General features: G+C 49.2%; 1 protein-coding gene across 5 annotated transcripts in view; it reads left to right on the top strand.

The window, feature by feature from the left end:
• The window catches only part of SIL1 (SIL1 nucleotide exchange factor), a 99,540-nt gene that overhangs the window by 51,020 nt on the left and 23,853 nt on the right, over window positions 1-24,667 (top strand). For all 5 annotated transcript variants that reach the window (XM_064671419.1, XM_064671421.1, XM_064671420.1 and 2 more), the window contains exons 4-7: window positions 4,668-4,788; window positions 5,959-6,055; window positions 8,365-8,556; window positions 13,054-13,175. In XM_064671419.1, the coding sequence (XP_064527489.1) occupies window positions 4,668-4,788; window positions 5,959-6,055; window positions 8,365-8,556; window positions 13,054-13,175 (532 nt within the window). The remainder of the gene's footprint in view (window positions 1-4,667; window positions 4,789-5,958; window positions 6,056-8,364; window positions 8,557-13,053; window positions 13,176-24,667) is intronic.

Here is a 24,667-nt window from a genome sequence, read left to right as displayed (position 1 = left end):
GTATAATGCACCTGATCCTGCCTCAGTTGTGAGTCTGTTTTCCATTTGTTTATTTATTTATCATCTTGTTTTCAGCCTCTGCAAAGCTTGATATAGGCACAGAGCCTGGGAAGCGTACCCAGAGCAGAGTAACAGATAGCTGTGATTTGGTTACAAGGCAATAATTTAAGCCGACAGGTTTAGCTGATAACATAAAGCAGGCGAGAGGAATCGCTTCGCTTTATAAATGTCAGCAGAACCCCTGCGAGGGAGCTGCTGCCTCGGAGCTGGCCCCGGTGCTGCTGCTCCAGCCAATATATTACAAGGAGATATAAACAGGTGTCTGAAAAAATCTGGCTGACCAAGATTAAAAGAATGGGGCTATAAATTAAAGTCTTCCTGGGCGTCACTTTAAGCAACTTTCAGGACAGAGCATGTCCGAACAGATCGAGTGCTAACGCAGGGAGGGAGCTCCAGGAGGCCGGGAGCTTTGGGATGCAGAGGCTCGGACACGTGGCTGCACCCAGGTGTAGGGATGGTTTGTGAGAAGAGCAAAGCCTGTCCTGGTGCTTCTGCAGCTGATAAAGGGATTAAATGGAGAACAGGAATAACTCCATCCCTGCAGCGTGTTGCCACAGGATCAGTGTCTCCCACCTGGAAAAATAAATGCTGTCATTTTGCTTTGTCATCTATTCCCAATAAAGACCTTGTCATTCCTGCAGTCACAAGGGGTTTTTTATTCTCTGGAAGTGCTTTACCTGTTGGACACTATCTTTCTGGTTGTGAGGCAGCTGAGTGATTGAGTGGCAGGTGGGTGGCATGTCCCTGTCAGGGATACTGGGTGAGCTGCTCAAACCCCGTGGCTCTCTCTCTGAGATCCATCAACCCAAGGAGATGCAGGGACACATATTCAAACTGAAAGATTAGATATTAGGAAAAATCCTTCCCTGTGAGGGTGGGGAGGCCCTGGCACAGGTTTCCCAGAGAAGCTGTGGCCGCCCCTGGATCCCTGGAAGTGTCCAAGGCCAGGTTGGACAGGGCTTGGAGCAACCTGGGCTAGTGGGAGGTGTCTCTGCCCATGGCAGGGAGGTGGAACTGGATGATCTTTAAGGTCCCTTCCAACCCAAACCATTCTGGGATTCTATGATTCAAACAATTTTAATTGTGGTTTAAGAAATTTAATGTGTGGGATATTTTTTAAGTGGTAAGGAGCACAAACAGGTTGTGGGGGCAGGGGTTTGCTGCTGCCTCCACAGCTGTAGCCCTTTCAGCAGGTTCACAGAGGGGATTTCACAGCTATTTCTGCTCACTGGGTACTCGATTTAGAGGTGGGAAATTAATTAGAATGGAAACTCCTCTTTCCCTTTATGAGGAGTGAAGATCTAGCAGCTGTCTGGGAAGTGAGACCATCCAGTAACACGTATATGCAATGCCTACCTGTGGATACACATCTTTGATTTGTCTAAGGTGTCAAGGAGAAAAAATGTCACAAAATGGCTTAAATATAAACATGTTTTTATATTTTTTTAATTGAGTTTTATTTCCCAAATGCAACTTAATGCAAACAATAAGTAAAAAATTAATTTCTCTCAGGAAAAAGCTATTAAGGATATGATTGTTTTTTAGCAGCATGTGAAGCTGTGTAATTGCTTACATATGTATTGCTCCAGAGCGTGGTCCCAGTTGTTGAATAGTATCAAATTACAGGAATCAAAGAGAATCGACTATTTTTAAGGGAAATGTCTAGACACTACATATTGAAACATGATTAAAATTCAGGATTTCCAGCTTACTCGTTTAAATCAGCAATTTTAATCACATTATTCAAGTCAACCCACCCTCAAACACACTTTATGAATAATACTTCAAAATACCCCAAACTACATAAGACTGGGGACCTGTCTTGAGCAGCTGTAATATTTTGAAGTGACAATGTCAGTCTCTTTGTTGAAAACAGGGATGTTTTTCATGGTTTATGTATTAAAGCAGCATGTTTGTCCTGCTGTGGCATGAACCTGTGTTCAGAGCGAGGAGAAATCCCTGTAGCCGCTTAAATACATCAAGGCAGAGATTTTTGCTCTGGGGTTTGGATGGTCCTGGTCAAATCTCGTTTAATGTGCAGAAGCAGAAGCAGGGAAGGTTTGTGCCCTCTCTGGTGCCGCCTCCTTAGTTTGGCTGCGCTGGGTTTGGGAGCTCGTGTGCGCGGCGGGTTCGTGTTTTGTTTTATTTACCGCTCGCTGAAAATAGAAACGGCAGGGCCGGTCCCCCGGAGCCAGCCGGCCCTTCTGGAGCCTGCGTTCCGTTTGGATGGTTCAGTCAAGCACAGCCCATCCTCCTCCTCGCTCTCCCCCGCCAGCCGAGCGGGTGATGCGGCGGGAGCGCGGCGGGAGCGCGGCGGGCAGGGCACGGAGCAGGGCACGGAGCAGGGACACGGAGCAGGGCACGGAGCAGGGCACGGAGCAGGGCACGGAGCAGGGGCACGGAGCAGGGCATGGAGCAGGGCATGGAGCAGGGCATGGAGCAGGGCACGGAGCAGGGGCACGGAGCAGGGCACGGAGCAGGGCACGGAGCAGGGCACGGAGCAGGGCACGGAGCAGGACACGGAGCAGGGCACGGAGCAGGACACGGAGCAGGGCATGGAGCAGGGCACGGAGCAGGGCATGGAGCAGGGGAACCGAGCAGAGACACCGGGCAGGGGCACGGAGCAGGGACACCGGGCAGGGACACCGAGCAGGGGCACGGAGCCGTGCTCCTCCGGCGGGGACGGCATTCCTGGCTGTGTCCGACAGCCCAGAGCTGCTGCCGCCACTGCTGGGGCTGTGCCCAGGCTGTCCCAGCGCTGGCGACACGGCCAGGAAAGCCACTGGCTCCGGGAGGGGAAGGACCCAGCTCGCCCCTTGCCTTCTCCCCGGGGCGGTGTTTGTGTCCGCGGGGGAGGGACATGTCCTCGTGCATCCCTGTGTTGCATCAGCACGCGATGACATTTTGTCCTAGAACAGTTTGGGTTGGAAGGGACATTTAAGCTCATCTCATTCCACCCTCCACGGCAGGGACACCCTCCACCAGACCAGGTTGTCTTTTACTGTGTGTTCCTTGCTGGCAGACCCCTGTCTCTGTGTCTCCTAAACCAGGGAGAGGAGATGCAGTGTTGTCCTTTCCATGGACATCCTACAGACTCCTTTCTGACCAGCATGTCCCAGCTACAGCACCTGTGAGGGGCATGGCTCCTCCATTCCTGCAAAACCTTTTCAGCGTGGGAAGATGCTCCTCTAGATAGACATAGGTTAAAGCTCCCATGTGTCACAAGTTAAAGGAACAGGAGGAGGTTTGGATCTGCTCAAAAAAAGTGGAAAGCACTTCAGGTGTGGAGGAGGCATATCTGGCCTGTCCTTGCATAGTTTAAGGTGGGAAGATAATCACATCTGTCCCCTTGCATATCCAACCAAGGCAACTTCCTATGGGCAGGATGTGGTGGAGTGAAAGAAGAGCTATCAGAAATGCACCTTGTTTTAATAGGAAATCCTCCAAAATGGATTTTTATGGTTTTTCTAAATGCATGTATACCTGCTGTGGGCTTTGAAATGTTTTTGTCTGAGTTGTGACAAACATCCTAGTCTTGTGTAGGAAGCACCAGGTCCTTTGATCAGGGAAATGTCTCTTTGGTCTTGAAGAGGGAGGGATCAATCCGGTCGTTCCTGAGACTAGAGCTTTTTGTCTTTGAGTACATGTATTTATTGTACAAAATAATTACCCTTGCCTTCACTTGCCTTTGGTGGGAGATGCTCCCTGTCTCCTGCATGCTGTGTTATGTTATCTGAGGTGTCTTTTTAGGTAAAAGGGAAGAGATAAAGGAAAGGCTGAATAGGGACTCCTCATCAAGAGGGAGGAAGGTGAGCAGCTGTGTGTCTGTCGGTCCATCTGTGACAGCTGAGGTCTCTGCAGTCATTCAGCTGCAGCCTCACTCTCCTAAACAAGCAGATTTCTTGCATCAAAAGAAGAAGCACCATCAAGAAGAAGCAACCAAATATTGCCTCCTGTCCACCCCAGTGCTGGGCTGGCCACCGAGATGTGTTTGTGGTGAACTGTGACCAAGGAAAAACACTTTCAATTCCCCATCTTTTCTGTATTTAAAACCAAAGCTTAATGTATTCTGTGTATTTTTGTTGGCAGATAGTAGTGATCATATATTCCTTTTAATACAGTATTTCCAACTCAGCCCAGCCTTGATGTTCAGTGTACCTGGCTGGACTCTGCAGGATGCTTTGATTTCCCTTTGGCAGCTGCATTTTATGCCCCAATCAGCAACCAATTCCCCTTTCTCCATATAGTCTCCAAATCCACTCCTGCTGTGGAGTTTTAGTGCTCTCCTAGGAACTGGTCTGGAAGGGAGGAGGGAGCTGATGCTCTGCTGGGCTCAGGGTTCCACCTTAGCTGTGGCTCAGAGCCAGCCTGGCAGCACAGGGAGAAGTTTGGTGGCTCAGGGTGGCATATCTGGGAGGGTAAAGCAGCACTTGTGGTTCAGAGGTGCTGCTGGAGGGGAGGGCAGTTGGTGGTGGATATTCTGCTCCTGGTGCAGGATGCGGCTTTTCTCCCTTTCTCTGGGGGAGGAGTGTGTGCCTTCAGCTCCCAATTCCTCACAAAGCTGGAACATTGCAGATGTTCTGAGATAACCCCACCTTTGTTTGCAGGTCAGGCTGTTCCTGCAGGGTCACACGTGAGGCTGAACCTGCAGACAGGAGAGAGAGAAGCCAAACTCCCAGACAGTGAAAATGGGAGAAGTGACACGAGAGAAGAGAGAAGAAGAAAAAGGTACAAGAGGTGCAGCAGGGTGGGTGGGCTGCAGGATTCATGCCTTTTATTAGAGGCTATGTTCCCTGGTGCACCCAATTATCGTCTGTTCCTGAGACTTAATTGCTGATTCAAGAGTTCAGCAGTGCTCAAAACGGAGCCCTGTCCTTTGTGATCCCTTCAGGATGGCAGTGGAAGTGCCCTCAGTGCACATTCAGAGACACCCTCATGGCTTCTCATGCTACGACACCGAAACTAAATTGGCAGTGTGGCTTTTTAAATGAGATTTAGTCCTTTGTAATATCTGCAGCAGTTGGTCTGAAACTGCTTTCTGAGCTCAGCCCCTGGGAACAGCTGTGAGGGGCTGTGTGACCTGAGCCAGGTGCCCTGTTCCAGCTGGGAGCAGGATCCCAGCTTTCCCTGGCCCATCAGACGCTGCCATGGTCTCCAGGGATCACACTGCCTTCCTGCACCCACATTGTTAAACGTGTTCTAAACGTTCCACTGGTGCTGACTTTCCCCTTGGCACCCTCCTAACCAAGACAGGTTTAGTTTCTGTGGGGAATCTCTTTCCTGAAGTGTGTGGGATTTCCCACTTCTTTCCTCGCTCTCCCACTGACTCCTGCTCAGGGCATGGAGATGCTCTTTATCTTCATGGTGCCTCAGCAGCTGGATTTCCTTTTTATCCATGCAAGAGTGATTGTGGCCCAGATAAACCCTCCTTGAACCAATGAGAAAGGCGTAAAGAGCAGCACAACATGGTTTTTAGCATTTCTGTGTGATTTCTGTGTGGATTTACCCTTGCTCTGACTGATGATGCTCATCAGAACTTCAGCTGAAATCTCCAGGTTAAAGCTTGTGAGTCCTTAGCAATGATTTAGTGTCACAGGGGTGCTTTCTGTATTACGACATGAAATTCTGAGGCATAAATTAATCAGCTATTTTTATTGTGTTAGAACTTTAGATTTTGGGTCGGAGGGTTTGATTACAGAGCCTTTCTTGATTGCCAGGGTGAGGTGTGTGCAAACCACTCACAGAATACAGCACTCAGACTAATCTTTTCTTGAGTGTGGTGCTTTTTTAATCCCTTTCCTCCTGCCCTTAGCCATTGCTAGTATGTCACAGTGAAAACAGTATAGATGCAGTTGTTTACTCAAAACATGTTCTGGTTTGTTTTGTTTCTTCTGCAAGACTGGGCAAGGTGGATGTCGATGCAAATTCATTCACGTCCCAGGAGCTCAAAAAGGCCTTGGCGAAAATGAAGGAAAGTGAGAAGGCAGAAAGGAAGGTAAGGAGAGTTCCCTGTTTGTAAAGCAATGCACAGTGCAGGGCTGTGAACACACCTTGTGGTACACATTGCAGAAATATGATGGTTAAAGTGATTGCTTGGGAAAATACTGGGCAGACTAATCTGGTGAACATAAACCTAAAGTACCATTGGTAACCTGTCAGTGATACAGTTCCCTGGCTTTTCTGTATGATTCTATAATTCTGTGAATGGTTTGGGTTGTAAGACACCTTAAAGATCATCTCTTTCCAACCCCCTGCCATGGACAGGGACACCTCCCACCAGCCCAGGTTGCTCCAAGCCCCATCCAACCCGGCCTTGGACACTTTCAGGGATCCAGGGGCAGCCACAGCTTCTCTGGGCAACCTGATTTATTTATTCAACTGCTGCTCGATTCACAAAAATCTCTGCAGACCCCAATGTGGCCAGATTGCAGTGTAACAGTATTTATAAAGGGAGTTCCTTTCCCTGTTACTACTCTCCTTGCTTTAGGTTTCCAATCTCATGCCCTGGGTAGCAAAACCCGAGTGGCCATGGTGAAGCGCAGGCTGAAGTTTCCTTACACAAGCTCCAACCCAAAGTAAAATAGAATAGAAGTGCTGCTTCCAGCCCTCTCCAGGCTTGGAACTGTCCCCAGCCACTGGTGGGATGATATGTGACTCCTCAGGGGGGTCACAGCCTCTTTGCCCTCTCCCCCTCAGCAGCATTTCCTTAGGCCTTCACTGCTCCTGCTGCCTTGGCATTGGCTCAGTTGAAGGACAACTGAAGTAGAATTCAAGGCTTTGAAGTCTTGAAGTCAGAGTAAGGCTTTTTTCCCCTTATGTGGCAGCAGGGCAGTATTTCATATGCTCTAAGATTATTTCATTGTTGCTGGAAATGAGGATCATTGAAATGCAAAAATTAGCGATGCTCTATTACATGAAAATAAGCCATATTTTAAACCCCCTGTTAGAATAGCTTTTGTCCCATCAACTGGGCTAAAAGCAGCTACATCTAATGGACCTAAAGTATTCCATTTACAGTCACTCCTGCAGGGAGCAAATTCATCCTTGAAGGAACTGTGTCAGAGGAAATTCAGTTACACCGAGCCTGTGCCTGTCTGTGCTCCGGCAAAGGCAGTTTGGAGTGGTTGGGTGGGGGTGGCACTGTGTGTGGTACCTGTGGTAAACTGGCCAGCAGTCATTAGGCTGACAGAGCTTTCACTTCCATTGCTCACTTGTTTTTCCCCTGATGGCTCCAGCCCTTGGCTTCTGTTGCTGTGTGAGGAGCAGGGCAGTGCTTGCAGGGGACTGGGGCTCGTGGAAACCCTCCCGTTGGGGGTCACTCCTGGGTACAAACATGGCTTGGTATTTGTGTTTGTGATGAATCCCTTTGAAAAGGGTCTTTCTGGCTTTCTCCTGCTCTAGGGAAGCCCAGCTCCAGCCTGGCCTCTCTGCTTCATCCATGCCCTGCAGCACCAGGCTCTGTCTCCGCCTGTCCCAGTGCCACCAGTGCTCCCGTGCCTCTGGGGCTCTCCTAGATCTCTGACAGATCATTTTCCTTCTCACCACATGTCTTTTGTCAGCTCTCTTGGTTCGTGGCAGCGCTTGGGGTGCTGTTACTACCAGGGAGATGAGCCCTGCTCAGGACAGGCTGTCCCCTGGCCAAGCCCCCTGGCCTGGCACTTCAGCTACCCCCAGCTTATCACCACTCCTTCTGCTTCCCTTTCTGACAGCTTCTGTCCCCACAGTGAGTGCACCTTTCCCTGAGAGATAAAGCCATCCTGGAACGTTGGGATGGCAAAAGCATCTTCATCCATGTTCAAGGAGATCATGGGTGTCACTGGCATGGAGTCACTGGGCACTTCAGGCTGGATGGGACCTCTGGAGCTTTCCAGCCCCATCTCCAGCTGCAGGCAGGGTCAGCTGTGGGTTCAGGGAGGTTGTTCAGGGCTTTTTCCAGTCAGATCTTGAGAACATCTACTTGCAGGCGAACAGAGAACAGCAATGCTGCCTCTGGGCCCCATGCACTGGAAAGACATGGGGTGTAGAAATGGTGTATAGATGTAGAAATGGTGTACAGACCTAGAAGTGGTGTACAAAGCCCTGGTGCTCACTGGTGCTGCAGGTATGTCACAGATAACTGGGTTCCTGGGCTTCTCAGAAGGACCCTCCAATGCTGCCCCTGCCTCTCTAGTGCACAGCACTAAATCCATTGGCATGGACAGCCAGGTTCCCCTTGTAAATTTGAGGCTGGGATTTCTTTCTGTGTCTGTCTTGTCTCTCTTTATCTCCTATCTTCACATGTGGTTTCCTCCTCCTGCTTTCAAGGCTCAAGAGGAAGAGGTGAGGAAGAAGTTCCGGCCCATAGAGCAGCTGAAGGAGGAGTTTGAAAAGCTGAACATGAAGATGGAAACAGATTATGAAATTATGGTTAAATTAATCAGCAAATTCAACAGTTCTGCCTCCACGCTGGATGAAAAAGTAGCAGCCCTTTATGATCTCGAATATTATGTTCACCAGGTAACAAGAATGCATTAGTAACTACCATGTAAAATCCAGGGGATGTGGTGTCAGAAACGGGGGTTTATTTTTCTTATCAGTATCAGGTAATACAAATTGCTTAATTACCATAATCCTGGGACAATAACAGACAGCAGAGGGCTAGTGCAGGCTTATTTTATATCCAGGTTTGAATTAATCATTGCTTGTGCCAGGAGCCAGAAGTTTCCTAGGGGCTGCCTGATCTGTTGTCTGTTCTCAGGTGGGTTTTCTTATCCTCTCTTTTTCTTCTTTTATCTGCTTAATGTTACAAAATGGGGTTTTATGTGCCATATTTGGGTAAGTAGAGTGGTGGCTGCTAAGAAAATAATTATTTTCTTGCTGCTTCCATGGAAAGCTGCCGTGGTTGCAGGTATGTGCCCTTACATCAGTTCACAGGGAATGTTTTTAAACCAAGGAGGCAACAAACACCTAAAAACCTCTATTTTGTCTTGGCTTGAGTAAGCAGTGGCATGTAGAGCCTCACTGTGCTAATTAGCTCTGTGTGAGGGTGAATATATTTCCTGAAGTCTTTCTTCCTCAGGTTTGGGCTCACACTTTTCCCCCCTCCCTCTGATCTCTCTTGCTCTGCTCTCAGCTGACACATTTCTACAGAGCTCCCCTCCCTTGGGCTTGGTGCCTTCCCTGTGCCACCCCTAGGTGAGTGTCTGGGCATCGAGGCTCTGTTCTGCCTCATGGGAAAGGACTTGGCTTCTCCCTCCCCAGTGACTGGGATAGTTGGGAATGGTCTGGGAGAGTTTCCAGTGTCACTTTATCATTTCAGAGGGTGAATGGGACAACTCTTGGGAGGTGCCCTTTCACTGGAATGTCACTTGTTAAACCAAATGTGGTACTTTAGGGGCAGATAGCTGAAGGAATGTGTTGCTGAGAGAGGGAGTCCATATGCCAGCTAATAGAAGTGTTATTTCCAGGGCTCTTTGTCCTGAATTTCACACTAAATCCCTGTCCTGGGCATGCAGAAGCTTTTGTGCTGTTTGTTCTCCCTGCTTTTGTTTCACTGATGGCATCCACCTGACTCAGAGAATAAGTGTGAACAATGGTTGCCCAAAGAGCTTCATATCTGTACTCAGGGCTAATCCTGCCTGGTTAAGGGTTCCAGCGTGCTGAAAAGCGGCCCCCAAACACCCTGGGATGCTTCAGATTCCAGTGTAAGGATCTGCACTATTCCAGCATAAAATCCCGCCTGCTTGTCGTAGCACAGGATGGGGCAAACAATTTCAGATTGGTGAGAGGAGCAGGGACTGGAGCATCAAAGGGAACCACATCCAGCATCAAAGGGGTCAGAAAGGGGGACTGGCAGGGAGGCTGGCGGGAGCACAGAGGGCTCCTTTGTGCCGTGATCACAGCGCTGCTCTGTGCCCGCGCTGGCGGGGCAGATGGCTGGGCAGCACCTTCTCGTCAGGCAGGAAGCTGATAAGAAATATGACTTGTCTCTAAGCCAGCATGGCTTTTCCTCCTCTTTCTTCTTCCAGTCAGTTGAATGCGTCCAGAGCATTATCTCTGCTTGGGACTGACTTTAGCGGCACTGGCTTAATGTAATTACTGAACAGCAGCCAAATGTGCTTGTGCCGCATAACCCTGGAAGGGCTGAACTGTCAGGAGTGCTCTGCAGTGAGTCCCAGCCGAGGGAGGACAGGGATCCTTGCAGGTGTGGCTGGCCCAGAGCAGCTCCCTCCTCATGTGGGACCAGTGACGGCTCTGCCGGTCCCGCTTCCCCCATCCTCCATCTGAACGGTGACGTGCCATGGCTCTTGATAACTGTTTGGCTCCCGGCCATCCTGCTGCTGCCTCCGGGGCACAGAGTGCCCTGTCGAGTGGAAAATGCTGTGCCCTGGAGGGTGTGCAAGCAAAGGATGCTCCCTGCTCCGTGGTGTGGTCATGAGCCCCCCGAGCAGCGGGATGTGAAGCAGTGCTTGGCTCCGAGCGCGCTGCAGGGAGCAAAGGAGCCGTGGCCAGTGCCCAGCCCATGGAGAGATGCTCTCCCCTGCTTTTGAAGAGTCAGCCCAAGGGCCCTGTGTATGCTCAGATTTGTGTTGCCAGCTCTGGTTTGCTTCTCCTCAGTCAGGATTCAGCTTGGCATGTTCAGGAGCTCGTCTTGGAGAAGGGGCAGGAAGGTTTGGCTTGCTGAGTTATCTGTAATGCATAAAACCAAATGCAAATGTGAGGAGGGCAGAGCGTAACTCATAAACAGCATTCATGGTGCTTGCACAGCCGTGTGTGGAGCCAAGACCTGTTCTCAGGCATTGCAGCCTCTTTCTCTCAATTATTTACTCTCCTTATCTTCCTCTCTCCCCTCCTCTGACATGCTACACCATCTCTCAGTGCTAATTTCCTCTCCATCTCCTATGGTTGACATGCTGCTTTCCCTGCTCTTGTTTCCTAATGTTTTCTCTCTCGCCTTCCTTCCCTGTTTTCTTTCTCCTCCGATTCAAAGCCGCTCCCTGAATAACTGCTGTCATATTTGCTCTTCTCCCATCCCTCTCCTCTCCCACTTTGCCTGTGTACTTTACTCAAGAGCTCTTTTGATCTTTGGTTTTCCTTCTGTGCCGATTCCAGTGGACTGAAGCGAGGCACGAGCTGCTGCCTCACAGCATCTGCCGCTCCCCAGAGAGGTTAATGCCTTCAAGTTGTTAAGTTTGGGGATTTTGTTGGTTTTAAAACGGTGGCTGAGGGAAGGAGCTCTCACAACAGGCTCCAGTTAAAAAAGATAAACACATCTTCAAAACAGGCTCTACAGCACAATTTATATTCTGCAGCTGAGGTGTCTCACTGACGCTGGAGCCGGTCTGAAGGACTGTACTGGTGAGGTTACAGTGGGGGTTGGTTTTCCCACACCTGATGTGGGATGCAAACTCCTGCCTGTCCATTGTGCAGAAGTCAACGTCCGATTCCAGCCTTAAAACAGTTTCTACACAGGCTGAGCAATAAAAGGACCCACTGACAGCCGAAATTAGGTTGCTGCATAGACTTCTTTGTAGACAAAGGTGGGTCTGCAGAAAAGTGAGAGTTCTGGCAGGCCTGGTTTATAGGGACAGTTAAAAGAATGGGATCTGAAAGGATACAAAAGCTGCTGCAAATCCTGAATCAGCCCCAGCAGACCTGCAGAGACCAGCTTTGCAGAGGAACAGCAAGTGGTGGGTATTGTCCCTGTGGGAGCAGAGATGAGCTGGAGCTCCCCAGGTCCTGCTTTGGTTGGTAACAACATACCCGTAGGACATAAAGCTTCTTCCTTCTCTTGGGTACCTAAAATACCTGACTTATGGCCAATTTTGGTGAAGGTACATGGTTGGATAAATATAACACTGAGCATGAAGTCATGGTTCACTAGAAGAGCGTTCCAGCTGGAGCATGGTGCTGGAGCCTGACACACCCTGCAAGCCTTGTGGCACTTGTCCTGTCCCACCCCATCAGGGGGTCGCTTTGCCTGGCTGATAACTCATTTTTATATTCTGTTCCCATCCACCAATGATTGCTGTTTTCTCCCTGTCTTTCAGGGAGGAGAAATGTCGAATTTCTAACCCTGATTTTTTTGCACAGGCAGTTCTGAGTGTTCATCAGATCCCCTTTTAAACTGTGAAAAAAAAAATCCTTGAATACCAAAATGCATTGATTTGACTTTGGATTGAATTTTGTACTTGAAGCACTTTGTGCTGTTTCTCTAAATTTTGTTTGCAAGCACTCAGAGCCTTTTCTGATCTCCTCTCCAGGAGCAGATGCCCACTGGGACTGTGCCTGGTTAGCCCCACATCTGGTTAGAGTCAAAGGCTGATGAATCCCCCACCAATGTGTAAACTTTTTCCTTACTGGCAGTTAGTCCAATATTTTTTGTTTTAGAAAAATAATTTCTCGGGCTGCCCTGAGGGGAAGTTCCTGGCTGGCTCCTCCAAGCAGGGACTGGCTTTTTCTTTCCTTGTCCACATGAAGTTGTTGATGGTACTCATGGAAAATTCCCAGAACTGCCCGTGCTCCTCACCCCAGGCAGCACAACGTGCACTGTTGGTGCTGACAGGCTCCTAAACATCCCTAACTCCTGGTGCTACAATTGCAGCATCAATTAATTAATTGCATTTCCAAATGTGGGGTTCCCTGGGTTCCCAGTAAAGGCCTGCTCAGGTGAGAGAGCAAAGAGCTGGAGTTTTCTGATCAGATGTACTGAATTTTTGACCCGAGTTACCAGAATTCATGTCAGGAACAGTTTTGGTGGCTATAATCAAAGTATTTGAGTTTCCAGCAGTGCCTTCTGCATGTGGCAAAGCCACCCATCAGGACACTGTGCCTCTGCAGCCACGACATCGTGGCAGGACTGTACAGAATTCAGCTACAGCCGCTCCCTCTGAATTTTTAATTGCTTTGAAACTGTGCTGGTTGGACCAGGAGGGAAGGGATGCTGTGCTCTCTGAGGGGTGGTGTTCTCCAGGAGCTGGGGGTTCGTGCTGATGGGGACCTGCTCTCTCCCAGGTGGACAATGCCAAGGATTTCCTGTCCATGGGAGGGCTCCGGCTGGTGATCGAGGGGCTGAACAGCTCCGAGGCGGCGCTGAAGGAACACGCTGCCTTCGTCCTGGGAGCCGCCCTGTCCAGGTGAGCCCCGGCCACCCCGGGACACCAGGTGGGCTCTGTGCTTCTCTTTGTCTCTCTTGATTTATTTCTGATAGCAGAAACTGAGAGCTTCTCTTGGCGTGTGACACACCACATTGTCTTATCCCCCAAAATTGTCTTCTCCCCTTTCCTTGCCACAGCCCTTACCCTGCTCTTCTCCTCAGTCCATCCTCATCCAGCTTGTCAGACTTACCCAGAGTGATTTGGTGTTGAATCTCTGGTTGTTTCTTGATTTCCCTCAACTCTTTGTTTGTACAAAGTCCAAGGGGGGATAATTCTGCCTCCCTCCTCTCCCCTTGACAGCCCTCTCTTGGGGAAGATCTGAAAGAGGGTGCAGTTACAAGTGCCACCTTTCTCCCTCCTATTCCTTTCTCCTGGGCTGCTTTAGGATAGCAAGATGCTGGCTTCAGAAATATAGCAACTGCCATGGTCTTTGGAGGGGGGTTTTAGCCCCACAGACATGGTGCTTCTGACACCAAAGGGGAACAGGGTCAGAAGCTGAATCAGGAGGAGACTGGCCTGCAGGATATTGCAGGTTCAGGGGAAGGAGCCCAGTCTGCCTCGTGCTGGGGCATCACATTTAGTTCTTCAGGTGGTACCATGTGGGCTCCATTTGCTAGGTGCCCTTTTTGTTTTGTGGGGTTTGGGGCTTTGTGGGATGTGCGTTGAGAGGTGCAGAGGCTTTAGAAATGCATTGTATGGTCCCAAACTCCAGGGTCAGAAGTGCAGAGTGCAGATTGAAAGTCAGGACTGTTTTATCTGCATATTTCCACACCTAAAAGTGTAGTTGCCTTCTCCAACATCATAAATTATTTATGGCTGAGTCTAATACACGGTGCACACATTTCTTGGCAATCTTGTGTCTGATGCAGTTGGCCCTCAGTGTGTGTGAGGTCATACAGCCTCATGGACAGGAGCAGGTACCCAGATTTACACCAGGAAGGGATCCAGCTGCTGGCCTGAAGCAGAGCCTGACTCACTGATCACTATAAGATATGCCCTTACACATCAGAAACACAGACCTGCTCTTCATATTCTGGTGTATCCTAATGTTGGAAACAATACTGGAATGGTTTCCTCAGGGTCTTCAGTTGCATGTAGACTCTTAATTTTATGTTTCATACAGCGAAGATTATGAAGAGGATCTGGAAACCTTTGCAGGTAACTTGTGAAATAACAGGAACTGTTAAAGAGCTTCTTTCCAGATGTAGCTGACATGTCATGGTCAAGACTCAAAAACTTCATTGTCACATCATATGATGTGTAGCAGTGGCCACAAGAGTCATGCTTTTGTGTAGCATTCCTCACTCGAGTGCAAAGGCCTTTCCTTGGACAGAAACAACCTCTCATCTGATATGACTCAACTGCTGCTTCAGGAACTTTTAGACCTTTTTTCTTTGAAGGACATTCTGGCAGATGGTGATTTTGAGTGGTTTGGATGGTACATTATCTGAGAGCTCTGTTCCAAAATATGAAGAATATTATGCCTGGGCTTGGGTTTGTTTTTTTTCCCCTTGCTGTCCTTAAGCTTTCTCAATAGACACCTACATGCCAACTTGTCTGCAGTGTGCTCTCTGCTTAATTTATTTGTTCATACATTTTCTCAGCTTACTCCATGCTCTAGTTAAACTGTCAGGGGCATTTCAGGTACTTCACATTAAGCATTTCCTGATGTCTCGTGTTTTTCTGAGGGCTTGTTGTTTATTTCTTTCACACATGGCTGTTCCTAGGAGCATTGGTTAGGGGGTAGGACTTTCCAGTAAATTCCCAGAGGTGTCACAGTTCACTGGGCTGTAGGGACATGATCTGCTTGTGTGCCTGGGGATGGTGTCAGATCCTGCACTGGATGCTGAGCTGTGCCTGGGCTAGAGGTGATGCTCTGCTGCTCACCAAATGGGTCTGTGGCCACCTCCTGGGTCTCTTCAGCCAGGCTGGCTCAGGCCAGTGGTTCCAAGCCAGGCAAACATTCCCAGAGGAAAATCATGGCATGATGATAGCAGCTCCACAGCCTGGCACGGGAGGTCAGTAACTCCTGGCACAGCTCAGGCTGGAGGAGGGAGTTTGGCTGTAGGCAAGTGTTTAACACAGGAGAAAACCACTGGACATAGAGTGATCTCAGACGTGCTTGGGTCACATCCAGAGCTTTTCAACTCTTAAAAATACCCAGGACTTCTCCAGATTTGCAATGTCCTTAGCTCTGATCAGGTAGTGAAGCAGGTAAGGGATGGAGCAATGAGCTGCAGCACCCAGGTCTGGCCTGCACACAGTCCTGCCAGGACCTGGCTCACAGGTCTGGCTGTGCTGAAAGCCCATTTGGGATAAAAGGTTTTTCCAGGGGATTAGCATCTTGAGCCAACAGGCCAGGTGGCTGGCCAAGATTTGGATCAGCAAAGGCAGGAGGAGGAGAAAAAGGCACACCAGGGCCAGCTCAGGATTTCTCCTTCCTGATATTGCTCCTATTTATTTGGCTTAAACCAGACTTGAAAAGCAGCTGCAGCACAGTGTGATTTGGGCCTCAGGGCACAGGGTCCTGGGGTCCAGCTGCCAGGATCTGTCCTCCCAGCATCCATCTCTGCCTCTCTGAGCCTCTGCCACGGGAGACCGTGACCTGACAGGGAAGAAATCAAGGTTTTATCTCTTGTTTCTCTTATATGTCCTTCACTTTAGGCATTTGGGTTTGAATCGCTGAGTCTGTGACCAAATCAAACATCGTTCCATCTGGTGGAGTTCTCTGAGCAGTGCCCTTATTGCAACTCTGAAACCTCATCACAGTCTTACTGTTTTTAAACCTTTAACAAAAATGTTTTCCGTTCTGCAGTTTGTGAAAGTAAACTTCATTTGAACAATCCTCAAGTGCTCTGATTGGAAATAAAAGTTAAATGCACTAACAAAAATAATTGCTAGGCATGTGGGGTTGTACATTTAGGTATCCATAATTCACTAACAGTGTATGCCAATACACAACATTATCTGGATTTCCAGTGATTGCATTAGCATAAAAGCATGTTAGCATTTATCCTGTGGTACTAACATTTAAATATATATAAGTATGAAATATTAAGATACAGCATTTTGGAGGCAAGTGAAACTACTGTCTCTAAAATGTTCTTGCATATTTTGAAGGTACACTCCAGTATCTTCAGATGACAATCAGCATTCGCACCATTGGGTCCCAACATTACAAAAATGTCAATGTTTTATGCAAAGAGGAGCTATATTAAGCTAAAAAAGATTGCTGATGAGAGAAGTGTCTTCTGATGTCCTCTGAGCTATTTACAGGCAGCATCTTCCTTTGTTTGTGGCACAGCCAGGCCTCTGTGCAATCTGTATCTCCACGTTTCACAAGACTGGAAATGTGAGCCAGAAAGGATTATGCTTGTGATTAAAACCTCCATTTTTAAAAACTTTACCTTCAGGAAACGTTTTTCCACACCAATAATTTGACCATTTTAGTATTTTGTAATAAAAGGATTTTTGTAATCCGTTTAGAAGGGGAATAATAATTTATGTTGAATGCATTCTTGAAGCTTTATCCCAAATGCTCCCCGTGCGCTTAGGGGTGAGTTGGAGGTGAGGATGAAGAAAAGTTAAGCTGTGGGACCTTCAAGGCAAAGGGAAGCAGTTTGTACTTCATTGGGAGAGGGCAGAAGGTGAGATTTTGGCCTGGCCAAAGTGGGGAGCTGGGAGGAAAACCCTTTGTGGAGCTGCAGTGGGAGGCTCATGGTGTTTTGGCCAGTCCTTTAAAAACCCACGTGCTGTTCTGAGGGGGTGGCTGGGGACGGGATGTCACACTGATGGTCCAAGCTGGTGTTTGCCCTATGGCCTAGGGCACAGGGCAGTCCCAGCACAACCTCTGCCCACAGGCCCAGCACTGCTGGGGTCTCGCTGTTCCCTTTGGCCCTGAGAGCTAAAACAGGACTTGATGAAGGCTCAGGAGTAAACTCATTCCAGGTGATAACTCAAACATCATCGTGCAGCAGCACTCAGGAGTTGTCTAGAGATGGATTTTCTTAACCATTTCCCAGAAGATTAAACAGAATGTCCATGTGCATCCTGAACATCCCAATCACCATTATTTGTGTTACCCAGTTCTGAGGCTCACTGAGAGCTTGCACCACTTTGGTAAAGGAAGGAGAGGCATAAACCATGTATCTGCTTCTCAAGTGAAGCCTAAAAGAGGCTCCCCAAGTGATGGGCTCCGTTGCCTCCTGCACAGTGCTGGGCTGGGGTGTCCCAGCAATGCTCAGCATTGTGGGGTCCAGCTGGTTTTAGTTCTGCTTTCCCATCTTCTTTTCTTAGGGAAAAAGGATGGGAGAATGCTGTCCCCTTGCTCTGTCCATCAGTTCCTTGGTGGTGTCCATTCTCCCAGGGTGCATGACTTCCATGCTCTGCTGGAGAAGCACCAGCTTCTTCAGGATGTGCCTGTCAAGAGGAAAGAGCTTCCACCAGATTTAACGGTTTTGAGCCAGGTCCAGCTGTGCAATGAAACTGGTTGGCACTCACTGCTGTTAAATAACATTAGGGCCCAAGCAATAAACCCAGGAAAAGTAAAATTAAAGACCTTCCTTTGATGCTGTCTTGTAAGGACATAAGAATTTCTGGGCAGAGAAATAAATCTAGTTAGCTTAACAAGCACTGTCCCTACCCATTTATTTCAAATCCATCTTCATCCCTTCCTCCTCCAACTTCCCCTTTACATCCTTCAGTCTTTGCCCATCTCTTTATTAATTTTCCCTGATTTTTTCAGTGGCCCTGTTTGCCCACACCATGTGTTTGCCATGTCCCAGTCGCAGTAATTTCAGCTCCACTCCTTGACCGCTTGTAATTTCTTGCTTTGTAGGTTGTCTCTTCTATTTTTATTTGAACTCCTGACTTGTGTGGAGTTATCAGCCTCGCTGCACTTAATTTCAAATTAATTTGATTGGGTCACCTCAATTTTTTTTCTGTAACGATAATGAACTCAACCTATTTAGCCTTCCCCCATTATGAATAACCTTAACAAAAACTGCACTGCGGTATAAATGAGTGTTTCATCATTGTGGTTAATTACACAGAAGAATAAATCCCTAAACATTTTTCAGCCTCTGAAATCTAACAAGGAAGTGTAATTAACAATTAAAGAGTAAACTGCCATCCTTGTGCTCTCTGGAAGACTGGGAGAGAAAAGTCTAGAATGGAAGGTTTGCCCCTGGGTTTTGGGGGGAGTTGAAATGCTGGGGAAGTGCTGGTGTCTGGAAGCAGCAGGTGCAGCTGTGCAGGGTCAGGTCCTTGTCCTGTGCCACGTTCCTGCAACTGCTGGAGAGCTGACAAGGTGGGATGGACACCTTGGCCTCACTCTGTGGGACTGGTTTTAGTCTGAGGATGTTGTCCTTTCTGTAAAGGGTGGGAATTCTGGAGTGAGTGATCGCATCCAGGGGGTCTGGGTTGGGCAGGTGGTGAGAGAGGTGGGTAGAGAGGCTGAGCAGTGAGGATGCAGATATCTGAAGGTGGAGTGTCTGGCCTCACATCACACCTGGGCAGTGAGCAGACCTGCCCAGCTCCCCCAGCACTGAGATCCATTGGGTTCTCCCAGTTATCCCAGGGCTCAGCCTCAGCAGTGCAGGTGGCTCCTGCTGTCCCAAGACCTGTGTGTGGTGTCCTTCCCTGAAGACCCAGCCCCCCAGACCCACTGGTGCTGCCTGGGGCTGTGGCAGGGATCAGGAGCACTGGGAAGCTGCCCCAGCAGAGCTTGGCAGCGGCCTCTCCTTAGCAAGGAGGGTGGTGACACAACCTGCAGGAAGAACTCATCACAGCCAGGTCATGCATTATATAAAACATGTTGTTTCTGTCTCCTCATGTTTAGTAAATGCTCTGTGCTGCAGCCTTGAGTTATTGTGGTGGTTTCCATTTAAAATACACAGTCAGGCTGGTTACTTAATCACTTTCTGCCACAAAAAACAGCCCAAACTTGCTATTTCTCAGTGCAGACCTGGTTCCACAGCTGGACACAACATGTATTCCTCTGTCTCTTCAGCCACTATTTATTCATCCTCCTTGCTCTCCAACTCCCTGACAGGAGGGTGGAGCCAGGTGTGAGTCGGGCTCTGCTCCCAGGGAACAAGCAGCAGGACAAGAGGAAACGACCTCCAGTTACGCCAGGGGAGGTTTAGATTGGATATTAGGGAAAGTTTCTTCACTGTAAGGGTTGTCAAGCACCAAACAACCCTGGAGGCATTTAAAAGATGTGCAGATGTGGCACTGAGGGACCTGGTTTAGCAGTGTGGTGTGAGATTAACAGTTAGACCTTATGATCTTAGATGTCTTTTCCAACCCATATGATTCTATGTTCTCTGTTTATCCTTTTACTACAGCCTGTACACTCAGCTAATGGCTTCACAGGCTTCAAAGGTTTTCCTTGCTAACCACCCACATTATTTTCCTGACCTGCTGTGACGTTCCCATGTTGTGTGTTCTCCGCTTCCCCTCCAAGCAATAGGTGCAAAAGGCTCCACAGAGAGAAGGCATCTGCCTGTGCTCTTTAATCAGGGTGTGCAGGAGGCTGTGGCAGCCCATTGTCCTGTGTTCCAGAAGGGAGGTAGAGAAAGTGCATTGCGTAGAACAAGGAAGCAAAGAATGGGAGATGAACAATGAGAGAGAAAATGCAGGATGCTTGGTGATGTACCTGCTCCCAGAGGGTTTGGGGTGGACAGCACTGAGCCAAGCATTACAGCTATTGTCTGAGCTCCCGTGGGAGGATGCAGATCCCATCTCCTCCTCTGTAGGTCCCGCTGTGTGCCCCCTCCTCCTCCTTCCTGATTGTGGCTTTTGTTGGATTTAATTGCTGACAGGCTGCACACAGCCAGAATGCAAAGCCAGGCTTGGGGCTGAATGGCAGTGGCAGAAATGGGCTTTTGGAGGGCTGTTGGGGGGCTGCCCTTACCTCTTGTGAGCTGTCTTCTGGATTTAGCTGTATTTGCTCCTCCACTCTTCCCGCTGTGCTGAGGAGAGGCTGGCAGAGCTGCTGGTCACAGAGCTTTCATAGGAGGCAAAATAATGCAGGTTTCCATGGCATCCAAGCCCTTGGCTGTCCTGACTGAAGAGGGACCAAGTCTCAGCAAGAGACCTTGTTTCCAGGTTGTCACCTTCCACCCTACCTCTTCTCTTGCTACAGTGTTTTAGTAAGATTTTTCTCATCTGTCTCTTCATGTGCTTAAAGATTCATTGAAACAAGTGATTATTCATCCATGAAGACAGTTCCTCAGGCCTTCCACCAGATTGCTGCCAACCTCACCCCTTCAAGGCTCTCCAGGTGTTTGAACGGGATGATGAGAGAAAACAACAGCTTACTGGAAATTGTCTCTTTCTGAAGAAACTCAACATCACTGTTAACTACTTGCTCTTCCCTGAAGTGCTGACATTCTGTGTCTTCTTGTGAGCTGGGTTTTAATCTCCCTTTATTTTAGATGATCTTTTTTCTGCTTGAAAGGAGATGTCCATCAGAGGCCCTCGAAGCTGCCTGGCATGTTTGGAAGGGCATGACTCACTGGCTTGGCTGCCTGAGAAGCTCTGCAGCCCTGTGAGCCCTGAGCTGCTCAGGGCAGCTGTCTGTGGCCACCCAACATCCCCAGGTTGCTGGGTTGGTGGGCAGGCCCCTCCCCATGGGACAGCTTGGAGTCACCACATCAGCTGGAGGAATGCTATCACAGCTGCTTCCCACTGAGCCTTGGCCCCTTGATGCCACTGCATGAGCCCTGAATAGATTTGAAAACTAATTTGCTGCTCAGAGCATCAATAGATGTACGTCACTTGTCCTTTCTGCTGCATTTAATGAGCTTCCAAGGTGCTGCAGCCAGTTCCAGGAGGATTGTGTCTTTGCTTCCATCAGAAGTGCCCCTCCAGCACATGGCACGCATGTCTCTCATGAATTTAACGTGGAGCACATAGTATACTTTCTTGCATCCATCCTTTCCAGACTGTTTCTCCTCTTTGTTTCTGACTGCCCTGAAAGTCGGGGATGAGAGAGAGGAAGGGCTCTTCCCACAGTCAGATGGTGTAGCTGGAGCCCAGGTGATACGTGGGTCATGGTGAATGTCCTCCCACAGAGCTTCTCTCCACATCTGTGACTCCCTCTGTTATTCCCTACTGGTGCCCAGCCCTACCTGCTCCCTTCTGTCAATCATCCTGGAGCTGGCCTGTGCTTTGGGCATCCCTGCCTGCATCAGTCTCGTGGAAGTCCCACGTGGGACACGTCTCTGTGTGGGTGAGGAGTGAGGGCACATGTTGGTGCTGCCGCCTCGACAGCCGGGAACGATGGGCACAGCCCCGCCAGGGACAGGTCATTAATCCTTAACTGCATCTGCTGAGATCAATAATTAGGGCTGTTGCTTTGTATAAACCACCAGATCAACACAGGAATTGCCTTATTAAAGCAGACGTGCGGGCCTGGCTGGTCAGAAAGCCCCTGTGGCTGGATTGCAGAGGTGGGAGCACAGAGCCCAGGTGGGACTGGTAGGGTGACATGTAAATGAGGTTTCCCTAAGCCTTGAGCAGCTCAAACCTGCCATACACAAGGAACCACGAGGGTTCTTGGGTTTTACCTATTCCTGTCAGTGCAGCAGGGAGGGTTGAGGAGGGTTTCTGGATTCTGGTCCACGCCTGGTACAGCAGGGTGGCTGCACACAGGAGTGTGTCTGATCTCCTCTGCATGTTCCTCCTCTCCTTGTGGAAGCAAGTTGTGTCACGTTTCCACACATACTCTGTCAGAAAAGCCTCTTAAAATGATTTTAGTTTGTTTGCATGTCTTGGAACAAGCAGGAACTCACTCGAGTTGTTTTCCAAATTAATACCCTGCTGTTTTTACTTAACAAGCTCTTTTTCCAAGCTGAGAACAGTAACGACTCTGAGATTTCTTTTTAAAAAATGCATTTTCTTCTGAGGCATTTCATATTAAAATCTGTGTTAATTTCAGTTCAGCTAATATGTGAAAACACACAGTAAGGCATTATTAGTCCCTGAAGGAAAAAAGACAGATGGAACCCAAAATGGAATTGGGTTTATGATTGAAACCTTCAAGAGTGCAATGGAGTCAGGGCGTGGTCCTGCCCTGTCAGCACCTGGGCAGCAATTCAGCTGGTGTGAACCTCCACGAGCATAGGCTGAGGAGAAATACAGATGTCCCCTGGTAGAGCCAGCCCTGGGTTGTCCCCTCTTGGTGAGACCTGTGGCTGGAGGAGGGCAGGGGTGAGCAGGGGGGTGGTGAGGGTGGTGTGTGGGACAGAGGGGACGGAGGGCGTTGGGGCCCTTGGCGTGCTGACGTGGGTTGGTAATGAGCTGCTATTTCTGCCTCGAGCTTCCCACAGCTGTGCACGATGGCTCTTGTGTCCCTGTGCCGGGAGAGCTGAGCTAGGAGGAGGGGAATGCTCCAAAAAACTTGGGAACGGGAATGTGGAGGTGTGGAAGTGCTGTAGGGGGGCCGCGAGTTTGGGCTCTGCTCTGAGTTCCTGCTCCACGGGCGACCTGTGCGATTTCCTCAGGGCTGGCATTTCCCATCCTGGCTGTGAGAGGGAAGGCAGTAGTGGAGAAATATCAGGCAGTGTTATCTGCACTGGCTTCAGCATTAGTGGATGTTTCTGGGGTCTGTAGCCATAGACATTTACAGCATTTCTGCTGGAGAGGAGAAAGAAAAGGTGTTGCAGAAAGCAGAGTTCTCCACTGTGTTTTGGGAGCAAGTCCTTTCCATGCAAACTGGCTTTACAGCTCAGACCATGACCGTGCTTTCATGGTCAGCAAGTCCTGAGCAGCTCTAGAGCTGGGGAGATGCAGCAAGTGAAGGCAAAGATGCTTTGCCAAGGGAAATCCACGTCAGTTATGGAGCTATGTCAGCACATCTGCTTGGAGAGGGTACAAAGGGGATGGGTGAGGGCAGTGATGGCAGCGCCAGGAGATGCCCAATTTCCCACCCAGTGCTCGCTGCTGATCTTGCCTCTGTGCATTGACATGGGGCACACTTGCCAAAGAGAGGGCTGTGGGTGCCTCCCCCTGAGCTACTGAATAGGGCTGAGGGGGTCTAAAACAATTTAAGGAACGATTTGGTGTAGAAAGTTAAAGTTTGCCTGTGGAGATCATGGTTTAAGGTGTGAAAGTGGACAGGGGCCCATGGCTCTGTGTGTGCTGGGCAGGTGTGTGTCCCTGAGAGCAGGGTTGTGTTGAACTGGTCTTTCTGGAGCAAACTGGACAACGAGCAGCATCCATGGGTCCATCAGCTGGGAAGAAGGTGACAGACACGTGTCTCTTCCTGTGGTACAATAGCAGCATATCCCAGTTAAGAACATGACTGGAACCTTGCTAATTGTCCTGATGAGTTGGAGCACTGCTGGAAATGACCTGATCCTGCAGATCTATGGGGAGCTGAGCAAACTCCTGTAACATGCCCAGCACCTCACCAAACATCCCCTGTTCACTCATTCTGACAAGTGCCGTTTGATTTTTGTTATCCCTGATCCCCACTAGCATGGTCAAGTTTGCTGAGGTGTATTCTGTACAGAAAGAAAGGCTCCTGAGCTTTCTGCAGGACCTGGACAGGAAATTGTGGAGAAATACTATAAAGCTGCTGTGGATTTTCTTTCCTTTCCCTGGGGACTCTGGGGATTGCAGATCAGCGGATTGTGGATTAGCAGATCAGGAATTAGAAGTACATTTTTCATTCTTAGGTTACACACTAATGAATTGAAAAATTTAATTTCTTTAAATCCTGCTATTTCAGATAGAATTGGTGAAGTCATCTTGTGTCTCTTCTGGTACCTCAAGAATGGCTGAATTGTGATCTCTCTGGGGTCACACCATGCACATTCACTTCTTTGTCTTTAGCCTTGGCTGGTACAAAAGTGCACTCTGCTTGCAAGAAGAGCCCTTCCCTCATGGGTGTTCCAAGTGGGGCAGTGGGGGTGTGTGTTGGAGGCTGCAGCTCTCTGCCAGCCCTGGGTGCAAGGAGGTGAACTGAGCCCTGGGGAGCAGCCCTGGCACCAGGCTGGGGGCTCCAGTTTGGGTCTTTGAGTCCCCTAGTAGCAACTCAAGTGTCCTTTCCAACTCAGTGTATTTTGATTCGAGATGTAAGCCAAGCACACCTCACACCTGGAGCCAGGCAAACCTGCCCTGCTGTGCCATGGAGGCCCTTGGCAGAGCTGCAGCACTGGGTTTAACAGGGTGTCTGCCCAGTAACAACTGATAGGGAGGTGAGGATCATTGAAGTCTAACTCCATCCCTGCCCAGGACACCCCAACAGTCCCACCCTGTCCCTGAGAGCATTGTCCAAACCCTCCTGGAGCTCTGGCAGCCTTGGGGCTGTGCCCACTGCCCTGGGGAGCCTGGGCAGTGCCCAACCAGCCTCTGGGGGAAGAACCTTTTGCTGAGATCCAATCTGACCCTCCCTGGCACAGCTCCAGCCATTCCCTGGCTGCTGTCCCTGGTCCCCCCAGAGCAGAGATGGAGCTGCCCTT

The sequence above is a fragment of the Pseudopipra pipra genome, chromosome 15 (genome assembly GCF_036250125.1).
Source record: "Pseudopipra pipra isolate bDixPip1 chromosome 15, bDixPip1.hap1, whole genome shotgun sequence".
NCBI lineage: Eukaryota > Metazoa > Chordata > Aves > Passeriformes > Pipridae > Pseudopipra > Pseudopipra pipra.
Note: the sequence above shows the minus strand (reverse complement) of the source record. Positions and strands in the feature narration are given on the sequence as shown.